At 34.8% G+C, this 17,348-nt stretch overlaps 1 protein-coding gene across 2 annotated transcripts in view; it reads left to right on the plus strand.

Annotated features, from left to right (window-relative positions):
* The window catches only part of HPSE (heparanase), a 32,136-nt gene extending 16,192 nt beyond the window's left edge, over positions 1 to 15,944 (plus strand). The window contains exons 4-12 of one of the 2 annotated variants that reach the window (XM_016156259.2): positions 1,674 to 1,847; positions 3,557 to 3,725; positions 4,056 to 4,103; positions 4,585 to 4,678; positions 5,104 to 5,210; positions 6,346 to 6,460; positions 9,272 to 9,390; positions 10,522 to 10,668; positions 14,480 to 15,944. In XM_016156259.2, coding sequence (XP_016011745.2) covers positions 1,674 to 1,847; positions 3,557 to 3,725; positions 4,056 to 4,103; positions 4,585 to 4,678; positions 5,104 to 5,210; positions 6,346 to 6,460; positions 9,272 to 9,390; positions 10,522 to 10,668; positions 14,480 to 14,645 — 1,139 coding nt within the window. In that variant the 3' untranslated portion in view covers positions 14,646 to 15,944. The remainder of the gene's footprint in view (positions 1 to 1,673; positions 1,848 to 3,556; positions 3,726 to 4,055; positions 4,104 to 4,584; positions 4,679 to 5,103; positions 5,211 to 6,345; positions 6,461 to 9,271; positions 9,391 to 10,521; positions 10,669 to 14,479) is intronic. The other variant, XM_016156260.2, reaches the window with a different exon arrangement.
* Positions 15,945 to 17,348: the final 1,404 nt, after the last annotated feature.

Here is a 17,348-nt window from a genome sequence, read left to right on the forward strand (position 1 = left end):
TCAGTTTGTAAGTGGGAGAGTTGGGGCTGGAGCTCAGGACTTATGGTTCCTGATCCAGGACACTTTCTGCAATACATAAGGCTAAAATATAGCTGTAACTAAGGCAGTCCCAGGGCCTTGATAACAGGCTCTAGTAATGGCACTGCCACCAAATAGCTATGAGATATTGAGCAAAGAACTTCATTTTTGGGGGGTGTCAGTTTGCTCAGAGAAAAATGAGGGTGGCAGTTTGGGGAGAACTCAATAATTCCAAAGGCCTGTGCTGTCCTAGAATCCAGTGGGATGCTGAGCTACAGGGCTCAGAGAGCTTAGCAAACCCAGGGTCTGTGAGGCTTTGATGACAGGCAGCAATTTTATGGAAATGGTGACACAGCAAACATCAAAAACACGTAAAACGCCTTACTTGGGGTCATTCCTGCCCCTCAGCTTTTATCGGCAGTATTAAATCTAGGGTTTCGCTGCTGTGGTGATTCAAATAATTCAGGCCAAAGACTTAGAAAGAAAACAAAAACAAAGTCACTTTTAAGAAGTCAGGGTATAAATTTGACAGAGATTTTTTTTAAAAAAAACTAGGAGAGTTCAAAAGTGAACTTCTATATAGCAAATCACTAAATGTACCTGAAAAATCTTAAGAACTTAATTAGCATATAACTGATTTAAACTAAAAATCAATCACATTCTTGCCAATCTCAAATAAGTGATCACAGATTAGCTAAAAGCTGAATTCGAAAGTTCCCGAACTTTTACGGCACTTGAGTGACTCAGTACTTTTTTTTCATGGCATACCTCACCCAAAAGAAATACTGAAACATTTCAATTATTAAGTTGTTTTAGGTTATTAGGTCCAAACACCCTAACAGTAATAATTCTCATCATGTCCAACAGATGCTGATGTGTTTCTTTTACGATTTTAAAAGATTCTACAGTGCCCCCATGAGTAGGGTTGCCCGGTTCAATCCGAATGTCAGAGAAACAATAATTTTTTATTGTATTTATCAAATATTGCATTATGCATACACTAAAATTATTCATTATTTATCTGAAGTTCAAATTTAACTAGATGTCTTGTATTTTTCCTTGCTAAATCTGACAACCATGTCCGCTAGCAAATATGTGGCTCTCTAGGGTGCCTTGGCACAAAGTTTGGAAACCACAGCCCTGCAGCCCTGGGCCAGTTTTTAATTTAAAATTCTATGTATTTAAAGTTAATCGTATACATGAGTTTTTCAAAAAAAATGTTTTAAATATATTTAAATTTACCAATTTTTTTTTTTTTACCAAAATATTTTGCGACTGAATTTGCTAGTAGATATTTAGACTCTGGAGAGCGGGGCCTACGTTCCCTGTGATGGTCTGGCTTGCGCATGTCGAGGGCCAGCTGTGCTGTCCTTCCCCCAGTTCACTTGAAAAAAACCTAGGGCCAGAGCAAAACTTCTAGTACCTTCCATGGGATTTGACTTAACAGTTGAAGCAAATGAAATTACCCTGACTGCTTTTTTTTTAATTTGCCAGTCCACTTTTGTTGTCTTTTATTCATAATTTGAGTTACTCATTAGGACGAGGATTCCTTCAGTTTAGCAACAGAAATAGTAATTTATTATGAAGCGCAAACCTGGAGGCCTTCACCCCTGTGGTGCTGCTCTAACCATTACATTGCAACTCTTGTCTTTCAGGAAGCTCAGTGGATATACTGTATACTTTTGCAAATTGTTCTGGATTGAACTTGATCTTTGGTCTAAATGCCTTACTGCGAACAGCAGATCTGCAGTGGAACAGTTCTAATGCTCAGTTGCTCCTGGACTACTGCTCTTCTAAGAGTTACAACATTTCTTGGGAACTAGGCAATGGTAAGTGTCCCTAGGAATTTAATAAGGAGATTACTCTTTGGAATTATTTGTTGCTATTTATGACATTCTTTTTAATATTAGTAAATATACTTCTGGCCAAGCCCATCCATACAGTGCACGATAGCGCAACTTTTGAAATTGCTTATAGCAGAAAACTCCTTTGTATATCCCAGAACCTACTGCTAATCCAAGTTTATGTTATGTTTGAGCTGAGGACTAATTGGAACCAGCAATTTCCACAGCTCCCAGGTTCCCTTAGGATTTTCAGGGTCACTTAGGCCTATTATGCTTGGCAGGCTGGACTCAGCAAAACTGTAAAGCAGGCAGTTTGCTTTTACCTTCGTAATCCTTTCCTGTTTCTCGTCGGTTAATCTCAGCAACCTCATCACAACACTCACGATATGCTCAAGCTCAAATTCCCAGATTTGAATCCCACCTGGATCAAGCTCCTGATTGTCTCCTTCTTCAATTCTTTTTTACAAGGAATTTATTTATAAACTCTAACTAAAGTGCTAATGGTTTGTCACATTCATTCAAATGTATTTATAATGCTTTCCTCACATATCAATCAGCCAATGGAAATGAAGATAAAATGGGAAATGAGATGTGGTTATATAATAAGCACATACTATATTCTAGGCACTCTTCTGCATGCTTAATAAGTATTAACTTATTTTCTCTTTATAACCACCTTAATTATGACCTTCATTTCAGAGATGACAAAAGAAGCACAAAAAGGTTAGCTCAATAGTTGTGTGATGCCAAGCAACCTCTAGTTAGGGTACTCTTAGAGAAGTTAGGGTTTGAACGCAGGCAGCCTGGTTCCAGAGCAATGTCTCTGCTCTCTTGAAGCTCCCATTCTAGAGGTAGGGAGCCAGACCAATCAGAAAATAAGCAAAGACATGATACATGTCTGTAGTGGTATGTGTTATGGTTAAGTCTAGCAGCAGATTTGGGGACCAGTTTGCCAGGAGTAACTGGCAAGTCAAAGCACAGAAAATAGAATAGAAAGGTCAAGACAACCATTTCTTAAGTAGGTGCTAAACAACTTTACAACAGCAATTATATAAATAATAGGTCATCCTTACCTTATCCATCCTTACCCATCTCTATACATTGCTCCCTCCCGCCCTCCCTCCCTGCTTTTCTACCCTACCCATCCCTAACTCCTGCTCTCAGGGTAAGATAAAATAGTGATATCATTATGTTTTCCCCTTCCCTGGGCCGAATTTGTAAAAAGAAGGTCTGGTTTCTGCGGTGAAGGTGTATTTGGGAAGTAGATTGGACATTTTCTTTGCCCTCCTCCCATCTCTTCAGCTTTGCTACTGCACATATAATTTATGAGTAAACATTCTCACTGAGACTTTCAATCATAGATTGCTTTTTAAATGTCTTCCCCTAACCACAATATTTTTTTTTTTAAAAAGCAAATTAGGTTATTAAATACTGGATACAGACTATTTCCCACATACCCATGGTTTAATACCTCCATTACTAGTCACAAATTGTTTTTAATATTGCCTCATACTTCACTTATATAATTCAAATTTTTGTTTTTCTGCAATGTCTTCATTAGAACTAGACATTTTCCTTTCCTTGACTTTGGATTCTAAGTTTTTATAATTTGAAAAATGCTTTGTTGCTTTAATATGCTGCTTTTAAATAAGAAATTTCTAAGTAGGTGATTACTTTGAGAATTGCTCTTTCAGAACCTAACAGTTTCCAGAAGAAGGCTGGTATTTTCATCGATGGATTGCAGTTAGGAGAAGATTTTATTGAGTTGCATAAACTTCTAGGAAAATCTGCTTTCAAAAAGGCAAAACTCTATGGTCCTGACGTTGGCCAGCCTCGAGTAAAGATTGTTAAGATGCTGAAGAGGTAAGAGCTCAAGGAAGCAGAACCGCTTTTCTTAAAAGTACTATTTCTCTCTGGTGGAGAGCTCTCTTTCGTCTGCCTGTTATTAAACAATTTGCTGCCTGACTAGATGGTTTACCAAAAAAGGAAACATTGACTGGCTCAGAATACCAAGGATTTGGGGACAAATGGCACCTAAGATAAAATTTGTATCCACATTAGGAAGTTTGTATTACATGATCCTAAAGTAGTAACCAGCCCGTTTCTAAGAAATAAAACTCTTGTGTGTATGTTGTGCATATACATTATGTATATGAGAATTAAGTGCTAACCGAATAGATTTCTTTGTTCTAGTTTCCTGAAGGCTGGGGGAGAAGTGATTGATTCAGTTACGTGGCATCAGTAAGTATGTCTCCTGCTCTTCACACTGGCTTTACTTACTACCTAGTTTTCCAAATATTATTCCCGTTTAATTGCTAATTGACTTTATAGTTGAAGTAAGAAACAAAGTGTCTCAAGCAGCTCTGTACTGAAATTGTAATATTAATAAAACAAAAATTTTAACTTACTTTAAATAATGTGGGGGTTCCTACAAGATCAACGCGCGCTATCATTTAACTCATGGAACATATAAGTTGCTAAAGCCAATATGCTTGCCAGAGAACAGGTAACCCACAAGTACCTGTACTGGTGACTGTGTCTCCTCAAGACAGAGTAACTGATCCCCTTCCATCCTGTTCTCTCCTTAGTAGAACTTCTGCCTTTTTTAAAAACGAGGGGTGGAAAGCGGTAGGAAGGAGAGCAAGTTTGGCCAATTAACTTAAAAGAAAAAAGTAAAGGTTGTTTTGTCTTTTTTTTCCTGAATATTTTTTAAATAATTAAGCTACTACTTAAATGGACGAATTGCTACCAAAGAAGATTTTCTAAACCCTGATGTATTGGACACTTTTATTTTATCTGTGCAAAAAGTTTTCCAGGTAATAGTCTTTTTTTTTTCTTTTTTAATGTAAAACCAGAGTCTTTATGCTGTAATTTAGCCAAATTTTACACACACACACACACACACACACACACACACACATACACACACGTATAAATTCACCACCATCCCCCTTAGTATTGGGTCTTATCCATGTATGTTGATTAGAAATTAAAAATACTTCTAATAACCTTTTGGCAGAATTAACTTTCAGAGGCCATAAGAATGAGATTATTTACATTCCTTTCACACCTAGTATTCCAATAAAAGTAAAGTGCCCAAGAACTAAATGACCGTGAATATATTTTGTAACTATATTGGACAGTTGGGTCTGGGAATACAAAGTTTTGAATGTCATTAATCTTCGACACCATAATTAGTCGCTTTGTTTACAGTTACCATAGAGACTTTCCTCTTCCATAGGTTGTTGAGGAGACAAGACCCCACAAGAAGGTGTGGTTAGGAGAAACAAGCTCTGCATATGGGGGTGGAGCACCCTCGCTGTCCAACACCTTTGCAGCTGGCTTTATGTGAGTAAAGTAGCATTCACTTCAGGGACCAGATGCAACATGCTCTTATTCTATTCGATTGAGCTAGTTCAGCAACCAAAACTCATTAAAGATGGTTTCTGAGCCTCAAAATTCATTCTAGATTTTGCAAGAAAATTATTTACTAAAATTTGTTGAGTACCTTTAACATGTGTCCCAAATTAATCATTGTATGAATGAATTGCTTTAAAAGTTTTATTCCTTAATTATGGCCCGGAAACATGCCAAGAATTCCTCTTCTAAAGAAGTACTTTGGGGAAAAAAGAGAGCAGGGTGGGACAGAAAGAGAGAAAAAAAAGAGAAAGAGCGAGAAAGTACATTGTAAAGGAATGCATCTAGAACCTTGACTCTGAGAAGGACACATATAGTACATGCACCTACCCATTTATTTATAAATTCCCAAGAATTTATTTATAAATATCCAAGAAGCCCAGTATCTATGAATTCCCAAGAAGTTTAGAGCCTGAAATATGAGGGACTACCAATGAATTTAAAGGTTTTTTCAATCACCCCCTAATCCAAACACCACAAACTCGATAGCTTTAAATAGCTGGTGAATTTACATCCATTACAATTCCATTAACACACTTAATCTCTAGTTCCATATCCTCAAATAGAGACTTATTCTCTTTCCTCTTCTACCCTCATTCTTATAAGCCCAGAATAAAGCATACAGAGAGAGGCATGAGGAGGAAAGAATAGAGATGTTTATTTTATCATTAACTAAAGATGAGGAACAAGAGGTGTCCATAAAAGTTTAGGTGCAATTATATTTATTTCATGTTTTACTACTGCTGACTACCAACAACCTTGTAGTCTTTAGATCTCACATGGAGATGGGGTGGGGGAGGAATACCCCAAAAGGCAAGGGATAACTGTCTAATTGCAGATATTGTCTTATCTTGAAGGGGATTTCTATGACATGTTAAAAATCTAGGGTTTGTTATCGTGCAGAAGTGTGGGGACATTTCATTTGAATGATTTATTTACAACTAATACCACTTTTCTGGTTTCCTGTTAATTCCCCCCATATAGATGAATAAATCAGAACAGTGTATGATTGGATTGTTTTATTTTGTTTTCTAAACCTGAAGAATGCTTGGTTTCAATCTCTTAGGTGGCTGGATAAACTGGGCCTTTCGGCCAGAATGGGCATAGAAGTGGTGATGAGGCAAGTTTTCTTTGGAGCTGGAAACTACCACTTAGTGGATGAAAACTTTGAACCCTTACCTGTAAGTGACCATTATTTTCCTACTGCTGTGAGTGTTTAGAATAGGTTGAGGGCCCCTTGTATTAACCTCCTATGAACACAAGCCTCTCAATAAATTCAATTTTCTCAATAAGTAGCCAAGTCATGGAAAGATGAATTGGAGAAAACCTTACAGATCATCCATTCTAACATTTTTGTGTCTCAAGAGAAGAAATTGAGACCCTGGAATAAAGTTTTTAGTATGGACCGTTTGGGTCTAGATGTCATTTGAAATTTTATGACTCCAGTTTTACAAGATATCTAACTTGGATCAAAAAAACGTTTTACAATGTAAATCAAAGTTAAAATTGCTTACAGTATCTAGAGCTTTAATACTTTTTTATGTCATGAAATCATAATTTAGCTCACTTTAAGATATGCTAGTACCATATATTTGTACAAAAATCTCACCCTAAAAATTGGCTATTTTGTTAATAATCTTCAAGATACTTATGAAGAATATCTCATTTTCATCCTATCTTTTACTGAGTCTGGTGCTAAATTAAGAAATATAACCTTTCTGTCTAAATAGCCACCTGAAAGATTAGATAGATAGATAGATAGGTAGATGATAGAGCTGTGAGAAACTTAAAAACCTTGATTTTTATAGTCAAAAATTTCATTTGAGGATATCTGTTTTCTAAAGATAATTCCTAAGGAAATTAGAAATATTATAGAAAAGCTAAGAAAATTTGCAGAAAGCACATTTCGAAATATAAACTAGGCTTTTGTGGTTTGTAGATAGATTTCCCAACAAAATGGTTTTAATCTATAGTAGCCCAAGCTCATGGAGCACACTGTTCATAACTTTTAGAAAATTCTCTTAAAAATACTCTTGTACAAAGTGGTATCTCTTTCTTGAATGTATTATGAACCATTTATAAAGTTAAACCAAATGTAATTTCATTAGAGAAATATCCAAAATCTGTTGCTGGCCCTTTCTTAATTGGACCTTTAACAAGGAAGGTAAATAAATGGTTTCTACAAAATTCACATTGAGTATACTGTCTAGAAATTAGCCCGCTTATCCTGTCATCCTTCGTAAACTAATGCCAGCTATTTGTTGTGTTATTTAAATCTCCTCAGTGCCCACACATAAATCTTTAGCTTAAGGACCATTCGTATATGGGCTAAATATACTTCTTCCTTAAGGTTCACAGTCAGCTAGAAAAGCTTGCAAGAATAAATGGTACGCTTGACACCTGGAAGATCCAAGGGAATCTGCCTCAAATCCATTTTACATGTCTGTTTTCTTATTTGATTTGCATAACAATCCTGGAAGGTGGCAAGGCAGGTAACCTAGATCCATTTTTCAGATGAGGAAGTTCAAATTGAGATGAAGACACGTGACTTATTGGAGGTCACACAGTTGTCCTATATTACTGCTCTAAGAAGTCCGTACAAATCCTGGCTCCACAGTCCGTATGCTTTCTACCCTTCCAGTCACTGAACCATGTCAAAGTTATGTCTTCTTTGAAAACATTTCATTGAATCCACTCTTGTCTCAAGTGAAAATTTGAATTTAAGCAGAGAAACAAAAGCTGTTTGACCTGTAAAGTCTAACTTTTCCCCAACTCAAGAAGGAAGAGTTGGAGTGTATGTTGAGTTAGTTATTTTAAAACTTATTATTATGGACAATTTCAAAGTAGAGAGAAAGCATATGAATGGCCCCAATCTTGTTTAATCTATAATCTTACCTACTCAAATCTCAGATATATCACTTCATCCACAAATATTTCATTACGTATCTTCTTTGTAAAAACATAACAAAATATTATTATCAGAACTTAAAATATTAACAATAATTCTACAATATCATCAATTATTTAGTCACTGTTTCACATTTTCCTTATTGTCTCAAATGTTTTTTAATAGTCTTTTCAAGTCCACAAGGTCTACATATTGCATTTGGTTGATATAACAAAGTGTATTAATCTTTAAGTTCTCCCTCTCTTTTTTTGTCCTTTGGAATTTATTAAAGAAACTGAGTAATTTGTTTTAATATTTCTCACATTCTGGATTTTGCTAAATTTATTATTAACATGTAGTATTATTAACATGTTCCACTGTCCCCTGTATTTCTTGTTAACTGGTAGTCAGAACTAGAGGAATGAGCTTATTCAGATTTTGTTTTGTTTTGTTTTGTTTTGTTTTGTTTTGTTTTGTTTTGTTTTGTTTTGTTTTGTTTTGCAAGAATTCTTCACTAACTGGTGATGTTATATGCTTCCATCAAGAGACATGTAATGTCTGGTTGTCTTTCTTTTTGTGACCTCAATAGCTACTAGTGATGATTGTTGCCTAATCTATTACTTTATTAGGGGGTTATAAGCGTTTAAAGAAACATATTTTAATCTCTTAAACAGATCTTTTATTTTAAAAAGTTATATGTATATATGTATATATGTATGTATGTATGTATGTATGTATGTATGTATGTATGTATCTAAAAGTTCTGCTTTGAGCTTTGCTTTAAATTCTTGGATGTCAGATAGCAAAAAATATTTAAACTAACTCTGAGCCATGAATTGCATCCTTGAGTTACCTCTCCTAGCAGGCGTGGATACCTGAATTGTGGAAATATAGTCCTCCAGTGATAAAAAGCAACATACAAGATATTGCCCTCAGATTCATGGGTAACACGAACCAAAAGAATCCTATTTAAATACCTCCAGAATAACAATCATAGTCTTTGTAGAATAGCTATTTGCTTCACATTGTTTTTGTTAAATAATTAATATCTATTCTTTAATTAAGATCTATTTTTGTCCCTGCCCTTCCCAACCACCACAACTAGGATTATTGGCTCTCTCTTCTGTTCAAGAAACTGGTGGGCACCAATGTATTAATGGCAAGTGTGAGAGGTCCAGACAGGAGCAAACTTCGAGTATACCTTCACTGCGCAAACATCAACCAGTAAGTCTGCAGCACACTCTTTACCACCCAATAAGTTTTAATTAGTAAGCACATAACTTCCTACTCTAATGCCCTGTTTTCCTCTATCTATCCAAAGGGTCTAAGCTATTTCATTGTTTTTTTATGTCCATATTCATTCCATATTCACAGCGATATGGTGCCAAAGTCTAACTAAAAAATAAACAGCTTAAATATTAGCATTTGCAGTCCAGCAAATATTTTTACAATAATTTTAATTATCATAATCTATAATAGAAATATACTCTGAATTTCAATAAATAAGGAATAGTACAAATGTATTTTAATATGAACAATTACTTAATTGAATAATTGAGTGAATATAGATATTCATATGAATGAATAATTATATATACTTATGCCCTTATATCATATCTAATAAATTTAATAAGGAAGAAGAATTAAAAGAAGAACAATAATCTTATTCTCAAAAGTTTCAACCCAATTTCTAGCCATAGAGTTTTTGTAGTCCAGTGTTCTAGCCTTTGGTGGCAAAATATGTACCTTAATCTCAGAGATTTTTTTCTTGTTATAATTAGCAATCTATCCTTCCTGGGAGGATGACAATAAAATACTAATTCTAGCTAAAATAACCACCTATCTTATCAAATTTCTGGTGAATGGGAACTCTGGATAGCGAGGGCCACACCAGGAAGAAGTGGAGGAATAGTTTGGATGGACAAATTCTGAAAAGTATCAATAGATTTATTTTTCTTGTTTGCTTCACTCTTTTCAAAAGTCCAGAAAAAGCCCCTGTTTATACTGTTTATAATTGGAATTCACATGAACCCATGAAGTTCACTTTTTACCATTTAACCTTTCTTTGTTGAACATGATGGGCTGACTAGCTTCCTAGCAACTCTGGTCCGCAAAGCGACAAAGGTCTCAGAGTGCTCTAGCTTGGAAAATGGTGGTGTGAAGAGCAAAATCATGTTTTCAAAAAGGACCACATCAGTATTCTTATGCTATCATAAATATAAGGATATAAAGGAAGGATAAAAAGAGGGCCTATTATCATTATAGATACTTAGTATCCATTGTTATATTTGTAATCAAATTTTTAATTGCTTAAATTTAATAAATATTTTTATTGAATTAGTCTATTGCTTTTAGCCCAAGGTATAAAGAAGGAGATTTAACTCTGTATGCCTTAAACCTCCATAATGTCACCAAACGCTTGCAGTTACCATATTATTTATTTGACAAACAAGTGGACAAATACCTTGTAAAACCTTCAGGACCTGATGGATTATTTTCCAAGTGAGTAATTTTTCTTGTTCATTTCAAACTTTCATAAACACCAAATGTCTTGGTGTTTATCAGAAGAGAGAGTGTTGATAGGGAGAAAAAGCAAGTTGATTATTTGAAATCTGACGATTCTTAATATTCAGGAAGTTTATATATGAATACTTATTAATACAGCTTTAACTTACTCTGAGAGTCCAAAGCAGAAGGATATGAACACAAACTAGCAGTTATCTAAGGAATAGTTTGCATTTCAAAATAACTTGATATATCAAGACCCACTCAATGCATTTAGATTATTTGCTTTTAGAAGATTTATAATTCTTGGTAACACTGTCACTAAAGCAAAATATACCTATATATAATTGCTATTAAAGGCATGGGGGTTGGTGTAAAAGATTATACTATGTGAGCTTGGTATGATTCTCTTATAGAATTAAAGTAGTTTTCATTAGTTAGAGGAAGAAAAAAAAAATGGCCAGAAATGTACCTTTTATGTGGATTATTTAAAGTTGATTCAAACACATTTTGGTTTTAAAAGCCACATCTTATAAAAGATCATATTCAACAGACTATCTAAGAATGACTATGAGCCTTGACGAGTTAGGCACACAAACAGTCAGATTTTTGTCCAATATGTGTTAGAAGGTGCTCTCTTTATCATGACTATTCTCACTTTGGAACATAAAAAATTAAGAGTTTACAAAATTCTCACCATCTCCTCCCATCTTCATAAGTACTATATGAGTGATATTTTCAGTGACAACTAGCATCATAACCTGAAAGAGGACAGTAAGCATGCTTTCTCCAAAGTCCTATCCCCCATAGAAAAGCATTATTAACACTGAATACCATTCCTTTATTTTTCCCTATGTGTTATTTTACTATAACTAGAATCATAAAACTTCTAATGGAAAAAAGGGAGAGGGAACCCACAAATTTTCCCAAGTGTCTTTCCATATCTAGACATTTTTTAATGGAACTGCATGTTTTATAAAATACCTTGGCTTATTTACCCATTTTTTCTACTGTTTAAACCTTTTTTCCCCCTGTTGTAAATAATACATATCTGGGTAACAGATATTTTCCTCTATTTAGGTTCTGACCCTTTTTGAAGTGGGTATTTTTTAGCATATTTGTGTCCAATGCTCATAAGAGAAAAGCTTTTCTGAAGTAACTGAATAATCATTGTAGAGTTGGAAGTGTCTTAAGAGATCATTTTAGTCTAACTTTCGATGAGTGGTGGAGACATTCAGCTCTGTTTAATTCCTCCTCTGTTGGAGCTTCCAGCCTCTTTGGTGGCTGTTATTCCTGGCAAGGATAAAGAGAGGCTCTCTGTGCCTTTTCTCTGCTGCTCTTACTTTTGTTCTCTAGGGCAGAGTTTGGAAACTATACCTCATGTCTGTGGACAAGTTGGTTTAGAGGATTTTTTTCTCTTTTTCCAGTAGGGGAGGTTGACATACACTGTTTTTTATTTTTAACTAGTTGTCAACATTTGACAGTTGACAACTACTAAAATATCTGGGTTTCTAGCTTTTCTTTGAAAATGGGTACTCTAGCAACCCTGGGCTTGTTTCCCCAATTAGATGGACCTGAATTTGGATTGTGTACTTAAGACAGGTCATTTGCCTTTTTACTTCTCTTTTGTCCCTGTGTGACCCTGTTATCTTATGCCTGTCCTACTGCACTTGCATATGTAAGAAACTTCCTTGGCCTTTGTGGGTATTTGAGTTTGCTACTCTTAATCTGAAACCTTAATGTCAGATAACTCATTTTCTCCAGAATAATTCTCAAATATTTGAAAATAATTGGATTGTCCCCCAGCTCTATTTCATCTGAAACTTTACAAGCATGTTTTCTATTTCTTTATCATCATGTTGCTTACTTCAAAATATGAAACAAGATACTACCCTCAAGTAAAACCTTAACCTTATTGCCCACCCTGATGCAGAAATAATCAGCATGCTTTAAGCTTACACTTTGTACACTGGTAGCATCCTTTGGCTGTATTTATAGCTGATTAAACAATATAGCCCGATGATATTAGTATCTTGCCCATGTTTCATCAGCTTAACCCACAGCAGTATTAATTTACAATGATTAGATTTACATTTAAACTCTGTAGCTTCTTCATAAGTACTTCTGAAACATTTTGGTATACCCTTGTAAATGATCCTCAGTGTCATGCAGAATAGCTCTTACTGTTATGTAAAGATGTTTTCAAAACCTATTTCTGTTTGTGGTTTCCTGGTGATGGTCATGGCATTTCCTCCTAGAGCCTATCTAAAAACTGATGTGATACAGGCATGAAAACAAACCCCAGTGCATGTGGACTAAGTACAAACGCAATGCAGGCTGTTACCTGCCAGCAGAAGCGTTGACATCTTTGATGTTTTAAGGTACAGAGCCCAGAACTGGACTTCTAATCAAGGTTAAATGGAACCCAGTTTTTCTGCTGACCGATACTTAATGAAGATAAAGTATAAGAGATATTTAAAAATAGAAACTTTATAATAATGCTAAATTAGAAATGACTGAAAATGTAACATTAGGCCATTAAGTAAATAACTAGTATGCTCACATGATGGAATCCTGTGCAGCCTTTAAAATGATATAATGCTATGAGCAAATGTTTGGATGTGATAAGGGAAAAAGAATCTAGTTTAAGAGACTACGTATAGTATACTCATTTTGTTTAAATGAAAACACGTATGTATTATACATGCATAGAAAAGAGATGAGGGACTATACATCAAAATATTAAAAATAGTCATAATAATTTAACAGGTTGCTTTCGTTATGTTTATCTCTGAATAATAATGATGATAATATTTTTGCAGTGCTTGCTGCATGCCACGCCCCATTTTAAGTGTTCTACAGATAGTACATGAATTACATATATGGTATACATATGACTCTGACATTAACTGATCTTCTCAATTTTCAATAATAAAAAAAGTGCTAACTTTTTTTCACAATATTAAAAACATTGGAGAAAAAGATAATAGAGATATAAACATTGTTTAAAATTATGGAAGTAACAGTAGAACCAAAAGGAGACTAAAACTTTCTTCATGAGCTCTTGTTTATATTGCATTTGTTGCTGTGAACATGCATCAGTTGATTTAAATAATAATAAATATGTGTAAGAAATAACATTTGTGTTTAACATTTTCTTCCATTTTTGAATTTGAATTCCAACAATGAAATGCAAAAAATAAAATAAAATAAAACAAAATTTTTGGAATCCGTGGTTTAACCAAACAAAATCATTTCTGTTACAACACTGCGGTATACATTCTACCAAAATATCTTAACGATGTAAGAAAATGAATGCATACCTCCTGGGGAAGGGGAGTTAGAAGATTATGGGCATAGTTACAAGTAGGAAATTTCATTGACTATCATTTTTTAAGTTTGTAAAATTTAGATTTTATTCTATATATTTGCTTTATATAAAAATGTTTTCAACTATTTGCTATCAAATAAAATTGCCACAAATCCAGAAGTTATGTCATGTTTATCTTTTTTATACTTCCATTATATTGCCTACTATAGATTACACGTATTTCCTTTTCTGTAAAGGACCAGACAGTAAATATTTCAGGCTTTGCAGGCTATATGGTCCCTGTCAAAACTATTCAACTCTACCAGAGTAGTTTAAAGATCATCTAGGTCAAATGCCTAACTGATATAGTGTTGAATATACTTATGTAATACTGGCTGCTACGAAATATTTTTTTGGTCTTAAAAAGATCTTGCAACTTTTATAGAGAAGGTGGAGCACACAAAACTTCACTAACTTGGACATCTTTCCCTTTTGCAGATCTGTCCAACTCAATGGTCAAACTCTGAAGATGGTGGACGATCAAACCCTGCCAGCTATGACAGAAAAACCTCTTCGCCCAGGAAGTTCACTGGGCTTGCCAGCTTTCTCTTATGGATTTTTTGTGATAAGAAATGCCAAAGTTGCCGTGTGCACTGGAAAATGAAAGGCATATGCTAGTCCTGCCTGAGATTGAATTTTCAAATGTACTGATAAAAGGAAAGCAAAAATCAAGCTGCAGGAAAGCAAGCAGATGCATTACAAATCACGTAGTGGGAACTTTGGAGGCACCGGGACACTCTCAGTGCTAGACTGCACAGCCTTTTGTTCTAAGTAGACCACTACAAATAATACCTTATGCCAAACACTATGCCTGTACTTTGCATGTATTATTTTCATTTAAGGTTATTTAAAATGTATATGAATGCTCCCAATACAGCCAGGATGCAAGTAAGTGAAGGATATATTATTAGTTTTAAGAAAGTGCTTGGTTGTTTTTTTTAAAAAAAACAGTTATTAGAAGGCTGTCCGATCCTTTCCTCCATATGCTCTATCTTTGGGCTCCCATCGGAACATTAACTACCACAACCTTCAAATTATTTATGAAAAAAGACCATCTCTTTGCACCTTAACAGTGAGCTAGATTCAGCTGCTGCTTCTCTTCTCATATAACTGAAATTGATTTGCCAAGAAGAAAAATTTAATTTAATATATTATTACCATCTGTTAATGTTTACTTTTGTTCTACCTTCAGTTCTTGTTTTTGTTGGGAAGCTTTTGGCTGCAAGTAACAGAAAACCCTGATTCATGTGGCTTAAACAATAAGGACACTTATAATAACAAATAACAACAAGTTCAAACAGGGTAGGCTCCACAGCTCCTATGTCACCACGGAACCAGGTTCTTTCCATCTCTGCTCTGCTACCTTTAGTATTGGCTTCATTCTCAAGCTGGTGGCATGATAGTGTCGGTATTCCATGGACCCATTCAGACCTGGCAGCATCCGGAGAAAATAGATGAGCAATTATTCTGTGTCTCCTTCACAGACTTGAACCCTTTCACAGAGGCTCTCCAGCAAACCTTGCCTGGTGTTTCCTTATGTCTTATTGGTTAGGAATGAGACACATGGCCATTCTCCCAGTGACTGCCAACATCAATAAGATTCCTATAATTATCTGCTAGTAATCTTTTGGAATGGAGAGAGTGTTAGGAAGTCTGTGGCACTGACCTTTATAGTTCTATGCTTTTATCAGTGACGAAATGTATTATTTTCTCCTGTATCTTAATTTTTAGAAATATAATCCTCTCTATATTTATGCCTCTATGAATATTGTCTGAATTAAATTTGATTACATTTATAAGGAGCTAAAGCTAGAACTTAAAGTTTGGATGTTTGAATACTCTTAAATTTTATATGTAAGTAGTTTTTACATTTTCACATTTGAAATAAAAGCAATTTTTATAACCTCAATGTCACATGACTATTCTTTTAATAAAGCTTAAGCCTACAGATCCTTACATTAGGCAGGCTTGTTTTTCTTCATTGTGTTGTTTACACCTCCTTTTTTTTTTGTCCTTTCAGTTTCCCTAACACCAAAAGAGTTGACCTTGAAGAAAAGAGATCATCAGATACAAACACAATTTTTTCCCTCAGCATGTAGATTCAATCATGATCAAAGTTTTGTCCTGTCTGGTCTCTTTTTCCTGTCTTCACTGCCATTTAATAAATTCAGGGTATAATTTTCACTTGTATATTAATAATAATCATCGTCCTCTCCTAATTATTCTGCCTGACTTCACTTAAAAGTCTTAAATGGCTTTCCCTTTCTTATAGGCACGGAGGTCCTCCATAACCTGGCACCTGCCTAGTTCTTCCACCTCAACTCTTGTCATTCTCCCCATAAATTCCGTTTTCCACCTCATACATTGGAAGAGAAGTCTAAACATACAGCCTTTTATACCTTTTGCTTCTATACCTTTGGTGCTGCTCCTTCTGCTCTCTACCTGGTCTATTCTAACTCTTTTTTCTACATGGCACACTTGCACATTTACTAAGACCCAGTTCAAACATCAGTTCCAATACCTCTCCTATCATTCAAGTAGCTCTAATTAAATTTCTTTGCTCCTATAGCAGTTTAGACATTTACCATGACACTTAACAATGCATCTTAATTGTATCTATATATATCTTTCTAACTTGACTCTAAGCCAGTAAGAAAAAGGTACAATATCTTAATCATCTTTGTATTCCCTGTGCTTAGCATATTTTCTGGCCCACAGTAGCCACTCAGTTGTTTCCTTAATGACAGAAAAAGAACATTCGAGTTTGAAACTAGCTTAGGTATTTTGACTTTGTATATACAGAAAAATTTAATGATGTTTTAAACCTGCGAGGGTATTGTCTGCTAACTTTAAAAAGTCTTTTAAAAATTATCATTAGTGAGCCCTTACTAATGGTGAATGGTTATACGAAGACTGGGGGGCATGGTTATGTGAAGAAAAGAACACTCTCAGTTATACATTAATGAATATTAAATGCATAATTATTAAGGCTTCCTTAAACTTCCTTAAAGGAAGCTCTCATCTGTAGTATTGTCATTGAGACTTTTTGAGTCCACACGTTTCCATTGGTATGTAAACAATCAAATATATTTACTATCTGCAACTTATTACATTGGCTCAAAATTAATTTTGTCTTAGTTTGGTCCTTGTGGTTCACTTCATCTCCATGAGAATGGGAATTTCCAAATTCTGTTGTAAAAATTATGTGTTCAGGGCTTGTCAGTTCTGTAGCGTGCCCATTTTTTCTTTCTTTTAAAAAAATTCTGGTGTGTTGAATCAACCTGTTGAATCACCTCATGGATGATTA

Source organism: Rousettus aegyptiacus, unplaced genomic scaffold (assembly GCF_014176215.1).
Source record: "Rousettus aegyptiacus isolate mRouAeg1 unplaced genomic scaffold, mRouAeg1.p scaffold_m13_p_10, whole genome shotgun sequence".
In the NCBI taxonomy this organism is placed as follows: Eukaryota; Metazoa; Chordata; class Mammalia; order Chiroptera; family Pteropodidae; genus Rousettus; species Rousettus aegyptiacus.